Raw genomic sequence first — 18111 nt, 5'->3', positions numbered from 1 at the left:
ATTTTTCAAAGGTTGTTTGTCATAGAATAGAGAATTTATATTTTCATGATAAATTTCATCAAAACCATTTCAAAAACTAATGTTTAAGATGAAATAAAGAAGAAGATATCTTTAATTTGTGTTTTCATTTCTTAGTGTTTTTTTGTCAGTATTCAATAAAAATTTTCGAACCGAAATTTTAGAATGAAAAAACATGAATTCAAAAATAATCACCCATATGGCACTCACTCCCAATATAAGGAGGTGTTGAAGTTCAACGACTGTTCTTAAGAATTAATTGGCTTCGCATTTTAATGAAATAAAAAAGTTTTCTTTGAGTTTCTATTTTTGATTGGCTAAAAAAATAACTAAAAATTTTCTGAAATCCATCCTTTTGATAAATAAAAAATTTCAGTTAAAAATGAATTTCGAAATTGAAATATTAATTATCGATTTTGACTTATTAATTCCGAAATCGAAATATTTTTTTTCCCTGACTTTGAATGAACATTTTCAACGTTGAATGAAAAATTTTCGACTTTGTTTAATTTGTGGTGAATATATTTATGAAACAATTTGAATTCTAGAACAAAAATTAAAGAACTTATTTATTCTTTAAATTATGTCAAAAATGAGAAGAAAACATTTCTCAATGAAAAGAATAAATTTTCTGTTCCATAATTACATTAATCAATCACATGATTTTTTTATATTTTTTCTTTTTGACAATAATTCAATGCACATCAGTTCCTGTTTTTTGTCATGAAGAAGGAAGCCATCCGTATGCAAAAGAAGAGAAGACAGAGTCTATTAATATGGATCTTATATTTGGGAAGAAAGAATTGAAGGATATGATTCAAGCTGAAGAATTAAATGCTTTGCTTAATGATGCTACGAAAACATTATACATTTCTCCAGACGGAGATGATAGTCTTAACTGTCCTGGAACAGCAGAACAACCATGCCGTGAACTTCCTATTGACAATACTTTAGTTGATGTTCGCCTTCTTTTGTCAGCTGGAGAGCACTCATTTATGAATTGCATGATTGTTGGAGGAAGTGGGGTTCAGCTAAAAACATTGGAAGTTGTTGGCGCTGCAAAAGAGAGCACATTTGTGAAGCGCAAAGTAGTTTCAGAGTCATATCCAATTGCTCTTTTTCGAGCGGAAGGAGGAACATTATCATTAAAATCATTTCGATATTTACTTCTTTCAACAGCTGTAAACACGTCTGCACTTGCATCTAATGAACAAGGATCAATATTATATGTGAATGATATTGATGTGCAATTTTTAACTTCAGGAACAAATTCGAAAACAATTCTAACAAATCAACAGCAATACTATTCTTTATTATCGAACCCACAAAGCGTAGATTCCGTTATAAGATCATCTGGATGCTGCTTACTTTCGTCAATGATATTTAATAAAATCAATAATATGCAAATGCCTTTGCTTCGTCTTGAAGGAATTGAAAATGTTAATGGTACCCATTCATCGATAAGCAATTGCAAATTTAGTGAATTAACAACAAACTCCGAAGGATTTATACTTATATCAGACAAGACGTCAACTGCAACTTTCTTGTCGAGCCGTGCAAATAGCCAGAATACATTTAGCATAAGTGAATGCACGTTTTACAATCTCAATACGTTTATTTCAACAAATTTTAACTTTGGCTATTTGATACGGATTATCGCAACACATACAATTGTCACAATAAATAAGTGTTCATTTTGCGACTGTATATCTGCACAGGGAGGCGCAATCAGAGCTTCGATCGTTCATTCTGCCTCAACACAACAGAGTGCAGCAGCTAAACTCGACTTAAGTAATTGCTTGTTTCTTCGATGCGCTGCTGTTGGCGTGCTGAATGAGTACACAACTTCAAGGGACTCTTACTTGGAAAATCGTGAAGACGAGGTTAAAGCTTCTTCTCACGGGGGAGCTGTATTCATCGAAACTGCAACGGTTGAATCTCCTTCAAACGCTGCATCTCGTTTGAAAACGCGAAATGCAGATGTTCAATGCTTACTCGACAATTGCGTGTTCTTTGGCTGTGTGGCAAGTGTTGGCGATGGACTGTTCGCGAAAGGCATCAATTTGAATGTTTCCAACTGCAGATTCGTTGGAGAAAGCGACAGTGGCTGTCTTATTATTGCATCTGACTTAGCTATTAGCATTGAAAACACTCAGATTGTTGGAAAAAGCGGCTTGTCGTTTGCTGCTCCTATAATGCCCAGCACTTCTCAATCAACAAGATCATCTCTAAGCAATGCAATAACTAACTCAGCAGAATTTAATCATCACCAGTCTAATACTGGCGCGTCTTTTCCTTCTGATCTTAATCCTACCCCGTTTCCACCGCCAAGCGCAGATCCCACACCACAGACGCCAAGCGCAGCGACAATCAGTCCGTACAGCCGCAGCACGCTTCACGGGCTTGTTTCTCTGAGCAACGCAGTCACCTCACTGCAGAACGTGAGGATCAGCCACTCTGAAGTAGGGGGCATCCAAATGCAGCGTGGAAGCATTTCATTGAACGGCTGTATGATGGAACTGAACAAGTACCATGCTTCTGCTTTCCCCACGATGCGAATGAACGTTAACTGCTCTGGGTATGGCGAGATATCTGCAGACGGCACAGACTTCGGTAACAACGATATGGACATCACAGAAAACGGCAAAAGACCAGCATGGATTGGCTTTCACGAAGATCAGTGCACCATCACATCACTCGTTTCAGACGTGGAGTACATCCAGAATCCATCCTCGCTTCCAACTGCGAATGTGTCGGATGTGTCGGCACAGCCCGCGCTGAAGAAAGGAGAAAAGCCGTATGTTGTTGTGAAAGGGATTGGATTCTACGACTTTAATGTCACGTGCCGATTGGAAGACGCTTCTGCGATTTATGTGAATTCTGCCCAGATGTCTAACACTTCAACTGCGAATGGAGATGTGGAAGATGGCGATCAATTCGGAAAGGAGAAAAAGAAGAATGAGAATGAGAACCAAACAACTGCTTCGAGTGTTATGGCTCGCTATTATTCTGCAGACGCTTTAAGTGAAACAGATATTATATGCTACATAGACCAGTCATTCGTCCAAGGTTTGCTCATTTATATTTTTTGTTAATTGATATAATTCTGTTATTCTAAACTCGACATTTTTTTAAAAATTTCTTTTTCAATTTTTCAAATACTGTTAATATTGTTTTATTTCATATTAAAAAAACCAAATGAACAAAATAAAAGAAACCACGGGCAAAGTTCGTGTGTCAGTTGCAAACGATGGCTCAACATGGTCCAATTCGAAAGGAGTAATATTTCTGTATTCCTTCGACTCGTCTCTTGTTCTCGGCGTCTACGTTCAATACACCCTGTACATCTTAACAGGCGTTCTCGGCTTTGTTGCGCTGCTGTTTGGCACCTGCCTTCTTTCGTGCCATTGCGCCACACGAAAGGAGAAAGAGGCGCTTTTGGAGCAGCTGAAGCGGAAGAAGAAGAGGAGAGGAGGATACGGCTCAGGGAACGGGATGCAGATATCGCCAGAGGCGCTTGCGAGAGAAATGATGGAGATCCATCGGCAGAACCAACAGGCGCAAATGCGCGGAATCCAAATGGCGCAGCAGAGGCAAGGGAAAGGAGCAATGCAAAGTGTGAAGATGCGGCCAGACAATCAGCAGTCTTCGGCATCTGCCTCATCATCATCTTCCTCCTCCTCCTTATCATCATCATCTTCCTCTTCTTCCTCTTCCTCATCTTTTTCACAAGGTGGCAATGCTATGGGCCCTGCAATTGTTCCGCAGCGCAATACTGGTCCAATGATGCCCAATGTACATCAGCAGCGTCCATCATTGGTGCATCAGCCATCAACAGTGCACTTAGCAGCCCAGAGGATTATTGCAAAGAACGGCAACTCTCAAGTTTAAAAGAAAGCATGAAGCATTTGCTTTGTATTAGTTATCTTCACCCACATATATTATGTTTGTTGTTATGATTGTTATTACAAAATTGTTTGAAAAAAGAAAAGAAAAGAAAAAACCCTGTTTGTTTCATTTATTCAATCCAATTGTGTTTGCACATCACACCTTCCGTTTCAGTTGCACTATCCAAAATTTATTATTTTTATTTTGAATCATATTTCAATATTATCATGTTACTATTTTTTAGTTCTGATTGCTATTTATTTCCACAATTGCTTTATTTTTGATTATTTGATTGATGACTTATCGTTTTTCCTCTGAAGTTGCAAACTTTTTCGCTTGCACTTTATTTTTAGTGTTTTTCAAAATATCTTCATTATTCTTTTTATTATTTTTTTCATTTTCTAAATGAAACACAGTTAGCATCAATTAGACCACAATGTTGCATACATTTTTTGTTACTCTTGCTTTGCTTCAGCAATTAATATCAATTGCAACAAATCTGCAAGCAACTTTGAAGCGTAACTTTCAAAATATGAAATAAAAAAATAAAATAAATCCAACTCCAAATAAGAAATTAATAAACAAATTAATAAATAAACAAGTGAACAAAGTTTAAGCTTTCTGCATTTGTGGAAGGAGCATAGAAACATCAACAACAGGCCCTCCTCCATAAATGGTAACAAGCACGTTCCAAACAGCGCGGTGGATGATGCGGAAATGCTTGGGAGTCGAAAGAGGCTTTGCCAATTGGCCTGACTTTGGCAGAAGTGAAGTGTTGTCTATCGGCCCTGGAGCAGGTGATGTGGAATCTATTCAAAAACGAAACGAAATAAATAAACAATCGCAAAATATATGAAAGATATTTGTTTGAATAAAAAATAAAACACAAAAAGATAGAATATTTACAAACCTTTTCTCATGTAATGCTTCCATTTCTTGTGCCATTTGGTGCTGATGCACACAAATTCTGGAAGTGAAAGCGTAGAAAACAGTTTTGCTTGAAGTGAATATGGCGAAGGAAGTGAAGTGCTTTGCTGAAGAGGAGCAGGAGGCAGTGAAAGTGAAAGAGAATTTGAAGAAGAAGAAGAAGAAGAAGGATTTAAAGACGATGACTGTGTAAGTGAAGGCGAAGGTGATTGTGAGTTATGTGGTGATTGTGGTGGATGTGGTGAGTGGTGCTGTGAAATGGATTTGAGAGCAGAGGGAGAAACGGTGATTGGAGATACAAACAGCGACTGCTGCTGGACGATCCGAAGATAAGTCAGCTCATTGCTTTTCAAGATATTCAGCTAAAGCAAACACAGAAACGCAGGAAATTCAATAAATTGATAGGAAAACAATTAAATAAAAACAATTAGTTCAAAATAAAATAACATTATTAAGAATAAAATAAAATAAAATTATAAATAGAGGAAAGTCAATTGATCTTTAAAAGAGAGAGAGAGAGAGAGAGAGAGAGAGAGAGAGAGAGAGAGAGAGAGAGAGAGAGAGAGAGAGAGAGAGAGAGAGAGAGAGAACAAACCTTGCACATTGTGCATTCAGTTGTGGGAACAGGAATGATTGGCCCACCGCCAAATGAACGAAGACACTCAATCACAAAAGCCTCAGACACAACAACACTCCGCTTTGAAGGAGGAAGAGGCTGAATATTATAAGAATGATGAAATATGATTATTTATTTTCATTTGAAATAAGAAATTAATAAATTAAAAAAAAAAAAAAAGAAAGAAAGATAAGTTTCTTAAATAAAATAAAATAAAATAATTCAAACTCTTCCATGAGGACACAGCAGCGGGTAGTTATTGAACGGGCCTGGATTGGACATCGTCTTCAGCCTGTTCATCCACTCTGCTGTCATCAAGTAAGGAATGCTCGACGTAGAAGGCTCTGCCACACCAGACGCGGGAGACACAGCCTGTATGATTGACTTCATCTGCAAGTTGTTCTCTTCTGCCTCCATCGGCTGCTCTGAATCAGAAGAGCACTTCTGCTCACACACACACAGCAGCTCTGTCGAGTCTGGCTTTGCGGGCAGCGCTGGTTCAGAAGACGAGCCGTCTGATTTCTTCTGTGAAGTGACGTGCTCATCCTGGATGGTGTCTGAAGTGACGACAGGAATGGAGTCATGGGAGAGAACAAGGGAAGGAGTGAATAAGCTTTGCTGGGTTGATAGATCATCGCTTTTGGAAGATAGTTCGGATGCTTCTGATTTGATGGAAGAAGAAGAAGATGTTTTTGTTTGTGAATGCTGAGTTGAAGTGAATGTGCTATTCGAAAAGTTTTCATTCGCCGCATGCTGTTTATTGCTTGCAGGTGAGTGAAAAGGAGAAAAAGCAGACAAATGAGGCGTGCTTATGGATGAAGCCTCCATCCCATTCAATTTGCTGTTTCTTTCTTGTTTTGACTGAACACTTTGCGAACTGAGTTGATTGGAAGAACTGACCTTGTTCTGTGAAGAAAGTGTTGTTTGATTCGATGGTTGCGCTTTTAACAGCAGTGAATCTCCTTCTAATTTGGGTGCAAATGAATTCTTTGTCTGTTTTTCGTCTTTTATGCTGGCTGAATCTGCTCGCTTTATTTCTGCTGATTGCCTTTGAAGTGAAGAGGAAAGCTGAGGTTGCTTAGCAGAAGCAGCATTGACATTGACATAAAGTTTTTGATTGTTATTGTTTTGTGTTTTTGAGTTAATAACTTTTGACTGATTCATTTGAGAATGCTCCGACAGGCTTTGTCCAGCGCTTCGCTCTTTCTCATTTCCTTTCCCTTTTCCTCTCTCATCCTCTTTTCCCTCCTCCTCCTCTTCCTCTTCCTCCTCTCCTTTTCGCTTCCCTCCACTCAACTCTCCCACTCCATTTCCACTTTCTATCTGTTGTTGTTGCTGTAACAGAAGTGCATTTGCCATCGTCTTCATCGCCTGCGGTGCAGTCGCCAGTGACAGTGTCGATAGCGACGGCTGGGGTACATCTCTGTCGATGTGTGTGATGTGCTTCAGCAGCTTGATATTTCTCAGCCGCTCCGGCAGAGTCGGGTTGATGCGCTGGTAGAAAAGAATGTATGCCTGCTTGCTCAGCACGTCGGCGGGGTCTTTGATCTCTGTCACGTTGTGGTCGTTGAAGAAGAACCACTTCTTCCACTTGGAGTTGAATGCGACAGTTGTGTAGTGCCCGTTCTCGTGGTTGCCGTCGTGGATGATCACAGCCACAAGAGAGTATTTGTGAGGGGACCGATTGAATGTGTCTGAAGAAGAAGAAGAAGAAGGAGGAGAAGGAGAAGACTGAGACGAGGGGATTGTTCCGGGTGTGGGCGATGCTCGGCGGGGAGGGGAGACTGTTTGGGTGGAGAAGATGGAGAGGGGAGAGGAGGAATTGGTGAGGAAGGGGGAAAGATCTGATGGGGAGAAGGAGAGAGAAAGAGAGAGAGAGAGAAGGGGAATAAAATTGTTGATTCAAGTGGATCGAAGAAAGATGAAAATGAGGATGCATAAAAAAAATTGTCATGTTATTTTGAACAATAAAGCATAAGTGGGGAAAAAAAAAATGAAGAAATAACATTAAAATATATGTAAAAGAAATAGGTGACGATGAAGAAGAAATAGAAACCGAGTATAAATGGAAAGTGAACGTGTGTATTGATCTTTTTGGATGTTTGAGTTGTGTATCGCTTTGTTGATTTCGAATTGAATGACAGACGCTTCAAATTAATCAGAAGAATCTAAAGGAAAGTGAAACATAGAGAATAATAAATCGAATAAATTAAAAGAGAAAATATTGAGAATTTTTAGAAAGAACAATAATTGAAAATGGATTTTCAATGCAGACGCAAAGATTAAAAAACATTATCATTATCATAATAATCAACGAATCAATATGCCAATAAATCAAGATATTAATACCTCCGGGGGTGTTGTGATGCCAATTCTTTTCTCTCCTCCTTTTGCTCCGCAGTGCTGACATTTCACTGTGTCGTCACCAGCCAACGCCTCTGGAAGAGAAAAGAGACAAAGACATTCCTCAAGCAATGGAGAAGAAGGGAGGTTAACAGCTGCTGCTGCTGAAGAAGAAGAAGAAGAAGTGGATGAAGAGGAAGAGGAAGAAGAATTAGAACCTGAACCATTTTGAATGGGCGACAAAGAGTTCTGGTGAAGTAGAGGAGTAACAGACGGAGACGAAGAACGAGATGAAATGCCTGAAGAAGAAAGAGAAGAAGGCAAAGATGATGATGATGATGACGATGAACCAGCAGCATTTGAATTAAAAGATCCACCAGACTGCATCGAAGCCACCGGAGAAATAGAAGAAACCGGAGAAATAGCGTTGTCGGGGAGAGGAGAAAGTGAGTTAGCGGGGCGTGATAGAAGCGACGTAGGAAACAGCGTTGACTGAGGCGGAGACGTCTTCTGTGAGAGTGGGAGTGCCTGTTCAGGCGGTGGGGCAGTGGAGTTGCTGTCTCCGTTTGAGTGAGTGAGGCGGAAGTTTGCCATGACTGAGCGGAAGAGCTGCGGATAGCGCAGAACAAGCTCGTCGCGGATGGACTGCTCGGGGATGGGGAGGGAGATGTCGTGGAAGGGATCCATTGTGAGCGAGCACTGGATGGATTTGAGTGGAAATGGGAAGATGGGAAGATGGATAGAGATGATGGAAGGGATGAGATAGATGGCGAGCATTGTGTGAAATGAGTTTATAAAGATATAATTGAAGAAAAGAAATCAGATGGATTATTTTTAATACAGGGTGGAAAAAAGAAAGATAGAATCAAATAATAAAAAAAAGCAAAAATCAGACAATCACAATACCAAAATCAATAAACACACCCTGTTGCATCTCAAGCACCTGATCGACGATGTGAAAAACCCCGAAAACACATCTCTGATGATCGAAGACGGCCTGAGTGCCGATGGCGGGATGGGCTTCTGTGATGCTCTGAGCTGTGAGAGAGGAGCTGACAGATCGACCATACTCGCCTTTGGAGGCAGAGGCAGTGGAAGAGGAGGCGGGGCTGGGTCGTTGCTGAGTGGGGGAGTGAAGGAGCTGCTGTGTGCAGTGAGGGCAGGGTGTGTGGCGCAGGGAGAAGGCAGAAAGCGATAAAGAGGAATTTGCGGAGAGGGTTCTTTCTTTAGCGCTTGAAGGAGCTTCTTTGGTGAGGCAGACTGGAGGTCTTCAGAGTTTGCTTCGCTTTTCTTTGCCTTTGCATTGTCTGCAGTGTTTTGGTTGGGCTTAGTGTCCTCCAACGTCCGAAAGATCGAGCTTGCCTGCAGATTCAGCGAAAACTGCTGTGCGGAAACGAACTTGTTGTTCTGATTGCCTGCTGTTTCATAACTCATGCTTGTTGTCTTCATCTGCGGTGTCTGAACAGGACTGTGAAGCAAAAGATCCTCATCAGCCAGCGACGCCTCCTCCCTCATCAGGTAAATGAGCGCTCTTTGCCGCTTGCTTCCCCGCAGCGCCTGCAGCGACTCGCACTTCGTGAGTGAGAGATCGCCAGATGCTGATGAATGAGACTGGGTGACTGGGCTCATTGTAACTGGCGATGCATTCGGCGATTGTGAGCGGGAGCCTGACGGAGAGCCCGATGGCGCAGGCGAGCGCGACAGATACGACGGCCGCTGCGGAAGACTCGGTGAGTTGCGGAGTGAGCCTGGGGCATCGAACGAGTCGCCGTCCGATGGAGAAGACGCCAGCTCTGGAACAGCCTCGCTCAGCACGCCCTGTCCACTGCCACTGCCACTACCACTACCACTGCTGCTGCTATTACTGCTCTGTCCTGCGCTCGGCTTAGCAGTCGCCTCCTTCGGCGCCTTGTTCTGCCTGTTTTTCTTGCGCCTTCCGTCCTGCCGCCTTCGCCCTCCAAACATCCTCCGGCGGCGCCTCCGTTGAACTGCCGGCTTTGCTGTCTCTTTCTCCGCCTCGCCTTCGTCCAGCTCGTCTGCTTTGTCTTCTCCTGCGCTCTTGTCTTCTGCGTCGTCGTCTGAAATGAAGGCGAGGCTGCTGGAGTCGTCTTCTGCCTCGTTCTCATCCATCTTCTCCTCTTTCTTGTCTTTCTCTGCTTTCGCCTCTTCAAAGGCTGTCTGGGTTGCCTCTTTTGGTTGGGGAGTGACAGCTTCTTCAGGAACACTGCTGCTCTGTGTGTGATTCTTTCCTGCAAGTTGTAATTTGTTTCTTTTCTTCATTTTTTTCTGTGACCTCTTTAAGTTTCCTTCATCGTCTCCATCATCATCTTCATCATTGCTTATATCTTCATGTGGAGTTAGCTCTGTGTCCATTTCTCCGAGAATGAATGTAAGCAGCTCTTGGCAATCGCACTGTTCATGTCCGCCAAATTGTGCTGCTTTAGATGATATTGTATGATACAGATCATCAGGCGTAACAGATGGAGGAATAAAATTTAAATTGTTAGAGGTGCGCGAAACAACTGATGCTGCCGATACGCCGCGAGATACACCAGTTGACGATCGTTGCGCTGCTGCTATGTTAACTTTCCACATTCGAAATAAAAGGAGCCTTAGCTGGACTGACACAAGCGCATTCGTTGTTTGAGGTGTATAACGATGTGATTGAGATGTGATTGATTGAGAGACTACAGGGGAAGGAGACGATGACCTGGATCGAGAATGCATTTCCTCTGATTGCGTTGATGGTGATGTGGAACGCCTTGAACATGAAGGAGAAAGAGACTGATTATTTGTTTCATATTTATTTGTTTGAGAAAATATTGCAATTCCAGGATTTGATTGTTCAATATCTTCAAAATCATTCATCTTAATCTTTGATTTTTTATGGAAAAAAAATGTTGGAATTGAACCTGTCGCAAGTTCCATTTGAAGCAGTGTGGATTTTGATTTATCAAATGGTATTTCGCTTCCTTCATCGAAAGGAAATGGTACAGATAAAATATAGTTTCGAAAAGGGTCACAATGTGATAACGCCTGAACGGCAGCTGAAAGAAAACATGTATTTCCGAAGTTTGTAAGCCCACAAACTCCATTTACATTTTGTTTCCTAATAACTGTTTCAGATATCGGTGTGTAGGATGTCAGAAAATATGAATCTTCGGGTATCGCAATTTCTTTTTTTTCTTTTGTAGATTCACCTGCAATATTCAGTAGATCATCTTGTTATTAAGTGATTATTCGATTCAAAAATTAAAATAAATTTCAAAAATTAAAAATCGAGCAACATTATTCGTTTGAGATATGAAATAATATAAAAATATGTTTTAAACCGTCAAAAGATTCTGTTGCTTCTGAATCCGTTGTACACATCGATTTTGAGTTTTCAATGATTTTGTGATCTTTTAGCATTAATATTGGATATTGATCAGCATTTTTTCTGTCAAAATTGAAATTTCTGGTACAATTGCATGCTTATAGGGAAAAAATTAACTTTTACTGCTAAAAGCATATGCTGTGCTGTGTGGATTTTATTTGCCTTTAGCACTTTAGTTTACTACAGTCGAAAAGCGAACAATACGTTATTAGTTCAGTATCTTGACAGCCAATTTGGTAAACATGTCTTGCTGGTTCTTGCTCATCCGGATGATGAATCGGTTTTTTTTACTCCAATTATTACCTTTTTACATGAACGAGGACATGTTGTATCTCTTTTGACTTTAACAGCCGGAGAATATTGCAATGGAAAGAGAGATTTACAACTTGGCTTGCAGCGCATTAACGAATTAAGAAATAGCTGCTTAGCTCTTGGAGTTTGAATGAGATTTATTTTTGTGTTAACATGCAATTTATTGCAACAACCAGATTCCAGAATCAAATTTGTATCTAGGGAAAAATGCCATTCCATATAATAGCTTTCCTCAATCAGAAAAGTCAATCAGTTTGATGTTTGCAGATGGAAAATCAGAAGTCTGGTCTCGTTTAGTTGTGGAAAATACAATTAAAAACGTTTACGATAAAAACCCTTTTCAAACAATTTTATCATTTGATGAAAACGGTATATCTTGGCATCCAAACCATAAAGCTGCATCTGCTGCTGCACGAAATTTTGTGAGACGTCACAACGTGAAATTATTTACCAAACATCTTAATTTTCCTTTTACGACATGCGTTCCACATTTAGAATACATATCACATTTGGCTTTAATCACAGAATCAATTCCCACCAGAATTTTCGGATTTTTCGGTGCGTTTTCAATATGTGCATTTCAGGGAGCAATTTCAGATCATCCACTCCATCAATACACGAACACCTCGCTGCAGTTATATAACGAACATTTTGATTCACTTTTCAAAAATTATCAAACTGCATTTAGCAACACTTCCACTCAGCAAAGAAATGATTATTTTTCGATTCTTCACACGCAAACACCTTCCGAAAAAGAAGTTTCTCTCCCGTTTCTAACTCCAAAAAAAATTCGTGTATGCAACCCTTCTTTGACAAAAGTTAAAAATGCTGTGTTTTGCCATAAATCACAACTTAGATTTCACCGCGTTTGGAACACTTTTACTTCGTCGTATTCATATACAAACGAACTCGTTAGAACTTACTAATTTTGAAGATTTCATTAGACATTGATAATTGCATTTATTAATAAGATCGTTTTGAACTATTTTAAGAAATAATAATTCTATTTTTGTTAATTTGTGAGCATATTTTTTGTTTTTGAGGCACAAGTTTGTTTCAAACTGGTGTCAAATAATTTAAATTATGCTTTGTTGTATAAATATAACTTTTCCTCCAATCAATATCTTTTTTTGTTTTTTTCTTAAAAAAAGACAATTTTTACTCTAATTTTCACTTAAATGTTGAAAGAAAAGATAAATGTTGTTTGTGATTTTTCACATGAATTTGTATCAAATTGAAGAAAGAACTTATTGAATTAAAAGGAAACCGAAAACTCAAATTTAAATCAGCCAAATATTATCGAATCATTCAATAATTCCAACTTTGAGGAATAGTGCAGGATAAAAAAATTGTATAATTGATGATAACTGGAAAAATTATATGAATTCCAAATATTTGTTTCTCTCCAAGTCCAAAAATTCAGTTCATCTCACATGAATTTACAAAATTTTTAATTTTAAATTGAAAAAATTTAAGAAAATAAAATAATGTCCAAATGTTCAAATTTTCATATATACACATTTGTAATTTTTCAAAGTTTCACTTTTTATTTTCCATTGACTTTCTTTTGAAGAGATTTTGGAATTAACTTTTTGAGATAAAAAGTAATGTTGGGTGAATGAAAATGAAAAATCCTGCGCTCTGTGACTTGAAGATGAATAATAGACTTATTTCACATCAGAGGCGTTGCAGTAAAAATTATTGTGATTGCTCTGGAAAGATTTTTCTTGGTTGAAAAAGACTTCAGTTCTGCGTATTATTAAATACTTGTTCTGCTCCTTCCGCGCGCTCTCAAACATGCATCTCATTGTTACCGTTGCTACGGATAAGATCTGAAAGTGGAAGATTATCAATCTGTTAGGAACACGTTCAGGGATTTTTTTGGAGAGGAAAAGTGAAGAAACAATAAACGGAATATTTGACACTTTTTTTGAGCTTGGAAGCAGGATCATGCCACCATGCGCAACGATGAATTTCCTTAATTTATTTTGCTTGGAGGAATGCATTTTGAACGAAATGAGCAAGGATTCTATGAAGCTAGGGAAGATACTATTCCTCCGTGTTGGCTCACTTTTCCATGTGAGTGTTGGAGAATCGGAGGATCAAAACAAATACAGATTGCAAATAATGTATTTTCATGGGCCTGGGCTGCTTTTGCGATTTTTCCTGGCTGGCAGAAGAGCAGATTTCGACTTGAGCAAAACTCACGATTTGCAGAGCAAGCGTTAACTTTGATTTACTGGCGCATTTACAGGGTTCACGACAAGAACCATATGAAAAACGAAAAGACATCCGAGAAGGATTTGCTAAAAATTTGCTGTTTTGATGAGAGAGGCAGGAGATAATCGAAAAGATTGTGCTGCTTGATTGGAAAACGCATTCATTTATCTTTGGAAAAGCATTTCATTTTCTGCAGCTCGCTCCATATCACCAATAAATTTAGATGAACGCATGCGAATGCTCACATCCAAACGCCAAAAAGGAATCGGAAAAATAAACATTTTGAAAATCGATCGATATTTTTTTTCTTCATTGCAAGATTTTTCTCGCAATAATCAAATTGAAAAGCAAGGATATATGCAGAGTTCTATCGTTGAGAACAGCTGAGATTCTGAGATGGAAATGAACGGAAAATGAGTGAAAACGACAAGTAATACACGAAAAATTGAAGGCAAGAAAGAAAATGGAAGCATAACATATGCTAAATGATAGAATACTCTATCAGATGAAATGAATTAGGCGCAAAAGATAGGTTTCACGTTTCTGTTTGGGTGCTTCTGATTTCCGAATCGATGAGCGTCTCGCTTCCATCGACATTGTCTGTGGCATTCTCAAAGCCAATTGCATCTGTAACTGTGAGGATCGCAGCACCAGACGGGAAATGAGTTATAAAGTCTCTTTTGAGCTCAAAAAGAGAAGGGCGTGCAGACGGCGATTGTGACACGCAATTCTTCACAAGGATATAGAAAGCAGAACATTGGACAACGTCCAATTTTGGCCTTTCGCCTTTTGTAATTTTGTCTCCAGCTATTACTGCCTCATACTCGCCAAACGGGATCTCCAGCGTCAGACTCTCCCACAGCATCATCCCAATCGAGAACGCAACTGTCTTCTTTGTTGCTCCCATCTTCTTGTTGATCAGCAGCTCTGGTGCCTTCCACCGCAGACACTCTTTTTTGAAGTCATCCTCATCCTCAAAGGCCGACGAAGGTGGTGGTGATTTTGAGAATCTCTCGCTCTTCACAGAAACATCAGAGGAAGAGGTGACAATTGTCGAGGTGGAAGAAGAGATGGATGAAGTGTCTGAGTCTGAGGAGCAGTCGGAGTGGAGGGCAATGCAGATAACCATGTGTTCTGAGAAGAGAACAATGTGAGGGCTGAGGTTGGTAAGAGAAGGCAATTCGTTTTCTTCATCAAATGAATGGAGTGCGAGATTGGCCACCCAGAACAGGATCTGAGCAGCTGTCATCTCCCTCTCTTTCAAGGATCCGATTGCCATCTCCTTTGTCTTGTTCCTTCCATGAAGAAGCATGAACAGCGAATCCCTCAAGTCCACAATCAACTTTTCGTGAGGCGATGAACATGCCATAGCATCCACCAGATTCGACATGGATGAGGTGGTTGGACACAGATCCTCCCCCCGAACAAACGTGGATTCAGTGTCTGAAGTGTCTGTGGTTGAAGTGGATGAGATGGATGGTGAAGGCGATCTCTTTCTTGTCTCTTCCTCATCATCAACCTTCTCCAGCACCCATTCGGGGATCTTGTCCGAGTCTTTTCCCAAGATGTATTCAGTGGAGCCACTCTCAGACAGAAGGTGCTCTGATGACTCGGAATGCTCCATATTCGTCTCATACACCCTCTTCTTGATCCTCTCCTCATTCTTCTTCTCTGCCTCCCTCTCAGCCCTCCGCCACTGCTCCTCGGGTGACATCTCCATCGTCACCATCTCGAATGCCTTCGGATCCTTCTTCACTGTGTCATTCACAATCACTTCCAGCTCTTCAGTCCTTCTCTTTTGCTTTCTCCACCTAATAGTCACAGCAACAATTATCAACAACAAGACGATAAATACAATGCAAGAAACAACAATTATAATCCACAATGAATTGACTCCTTTTCCACTTTCAACAGATTTTTCTTCTTCTTTTTGCTTGGGCTCGCTTCTATTCTTCAATATGAACGATTCGGTTTTTGATGGAAACGATGGATTTCCAAACAGAATGCTCACAGCAACTTCTGTCTCTGCGAGTGCAGTTGTCAAATTACTGCTATGAATTACACATTCGACTTCTCCTTCCGAGATGAATCCGTCTTCATTAAAATCATACTTCTCAATCAGCTTCTCATCGCCTGTTGTGTATGTCAAACCGAAAGACAGACCACATGGCAGAAACAATGATCCTTTGAACCTGATTTTGTTGTATTCCTCAGCTTCTGATCCCACAACCAGGGCAGATTCCAGTTTGGGAATGAAGAAAGGTGATTCTCTCTCCCCTGCTATTCCACCAAGTGTGCATCCATCATTCAGAATCCATAGTGCATCTGAATTTATTGTATTTCCTTCGTCACGTATGCTTTTAACATCCAGTAATCCAGATTGAGAACAAAGGATATTCCTGCGTGCAGATTCATATCCAGGGATTGGTAAATAGTTTTGCGAAAACAATCCCATTTCTATTAGCATAACACCCCCTGAAACTGACAATCCTCCGCTGGGTGCATACATGATTGAAGAATCTTTAATGAATGCGTTTGTATTCAAACTATCAATAAGCGAACCGTTCCATTTGCACAAGACATCATCATTGGCTGTATTCTCATATACACTCACGACTTCACAACCTTGGAATGAACACCACTCAACGATTATATCATCGCAGTTTTTGAAGTGATGAAGCTTTCCTTTTTGTGATTTGGATGAACAATTTTTGAAAGAGCAGTTCTGCTGCGCAATGGAGCCTGATATAAAGAGACATTCCACAGCACATGCTCCATTTCCAGTGTGATTAACATTTTCAAAAGACAAACCAGCAATCTTCAGGAAAGAATTAGATCTGCTTCTCTGTAATTTGCAATTATCATCATCGTCAACTGCATCGAAGCGGTGCCAACTCAAAAGTGCTTTTCCAATGGTAGTATTCTGAACATTTAATTCCTTGATCTCAGTTTTAACTCTGCCATTGAATGCAAACACGTGATCTTCAGAGGAAATGCGTGTAATGTTTATTGCAACACAATTTGCAGTGCTTCTATCTCTATACTCTATCAAACATTTTGTTGTGGTGATTGAGGAGAATGAACATTTTGTGATTTCAAATTGCCCACTTGCAACGGTGATGAACGAAGAGTTGAGGACAAGGGAACTGGATTCTACAAAGAAAGTGCAAGAGTATACAAGCAATATTCCGTTTATCTGTTGGAGGATGGACTCGTAGTTGCACACAAATCCCTGCTGGATGAGCATGAAGCAGTTTTCGAGTGAGCAGTCATCAACGAAGTTCACAAGTGATAAAATGCTTTGTATCGTTTGCATTTCTGATGCCAGAAGGATCTTGCATTGCTCTTTTGACATGGATTTAATGCTAAGATTGGAAAGTGTTGTTCGACTAGAGAATGTCGAGTTTGAATGAACAACAATCATATTCCAGCTTCCAGGGTCAATATGTAGGGCTGCATTTGAGATGGTTTTGCACATAGTGGTTAGAGAGCCGCACTGACTCGAATCTGTTCCGTTGAGACTGGCATGAATTTGACCAGCCTTGAAGAATGTGATGAATGGAATTATATCCACAATAGCTGGACCTAATCCTTCACAAGCACAGATAGAATTGTTTGTCTGAAGAGATGATTGTGTGAAATCGAGCGTAAACTGAGTTTCGTTGAGCTGTTCTCGGATATTGGTGCATCTGATGAAAATATCTTTTCCAATGAGTGCGTCATTTCCTATGAAGCGATCATTCACAATCGCCAGGTGGAAGGATTGATGCTCATTGGATTGCGAAGATGAAAGAAAGCGAGAAGATGAGTGAATCAATTGAGCGGACGATGGAATAACAGTGCTGGAGGGTACGCAATCAATCATCAGGCCGCCTCCTTTTCCCTTTGTTCGCGAGCAAGCGCACTGGACTATCATGCATGATACAAGCTTTAGTGAAGAATCGGCACAATTCAAGCACACTTTTGCTGCTCCTCCTTCTTCAGAGATTTCACTAATACAGTTTGTCCAGAAACAGGAATCTAACACACATTCAATCGAAGGGAACGAGCTCATGAAAAATATGACTGAGTTGTTTCCTGAAGCGGTGATATTTGTGAAGTTGCAGGATGCAACAGTAATGCACAAATTGTTACCATTCAATATTTTTATCGGGATGTTGGACTCATCGTGTTGTTCGAGCACATTGATGAACCCGTTTGATGATACATTTGATGAGTGTACTGTTGAGTTCCTCACGCGCACATTTGATGCTTGAGAGGATATGGAAATAAATTCTTTTGCAAGATTCAATGAACCTATAAGACAATCAGCTATTTCTGTATTTCCACCAGCGATTCTCATAATTGCGAAATTCATTGAGATTGATTGTATTTGACATTGGAAAGAACACTGACATACAGTCAGGAAAGC

At 40.0% G+C, this 18111-nt stretch overlaps 3 protein-coding genes across 3 annotated transcripts; 1 reads left to right on the top strand and 2 right to left on the bottom strand.

Annotated features, from left to right (window-relative positions):
* Nucleotides 1–658: 658 nt before the first annotated feature.
* On the top strand, nt 659–4343 carry MONOS_5355 (uncharacterized protein). The gene is made up of 2 exons (XM_067875494.1): nt 659–3087; nt 3233–4343. Exons 1-2 carry the CDS (start codon nt 678–680, stop codon nt 3907–3909), a joined length of 3087 nt encoding a protein of 1028 aa, XP_067724580.1. The 5' UTR covers nt 659–677; the 3' UTR covers nt 3910–4343.
* A 175-nt stretch (nt 4344–4518) lies between these two features.
* On the bottom strand, nt 4519–10660 carry MONOS_5354 (putative Ubiquitin carboxyl-terminal hydrolase; the record flags this gene model as incomplete). The annotated part of the gene is made up of 7 exons (XM_067875493.1): nt 4519–4715; nt 4817–5195; nt 5429–5548; nt 5678–7293; nt 7506–7617; nt 7799–8491; nt 8717–10660. 7 exons carry the CDS (start codon nt 10658–10660, stop codon nt 4519–4521), a joined length of 5061 nt encoding a protein of 1686 aa, XP_067724579.1.
* Nucleotides 10661–14235: 3575 nt separating this feature from the next.
* MONOS_14715 (uncharacterized protein) lies at nt 14236–18042 on the bottom strand (the record flags this gene model as incomplete). The annotated part of the gene is made up of 1 exon (XM_067867542.1): nt 14236–18042. The coding sequence occupies one exon, from the start codon at nt 18040–18042 to the stop codon at nt 14236–14238; it is 3807 nt and encodes a 1268-aa protein (XP_067724578.1).
* Nucleotides 18043–18111: the final 69 nt, after the last annotated feature.

Source organism: Monocercomonoides exilis (assembly GCF_001643675.1).
Source record: "Monocercomonoides exilis strain PA203 chromosome Unknown scaffold32-1190040, whole genome shotgun sequence".
NCBI classification, from domain to species: Eukaryota; Preaxostyla; order Oxymonadida; family Polymastigidae; genus Monocercomonoides; species Monocercomonoides exilis.
Note: the sequence above shows the minus strand (reverse complement) of the source record. Positions and strands in the feature narration are given on the sequence as shown.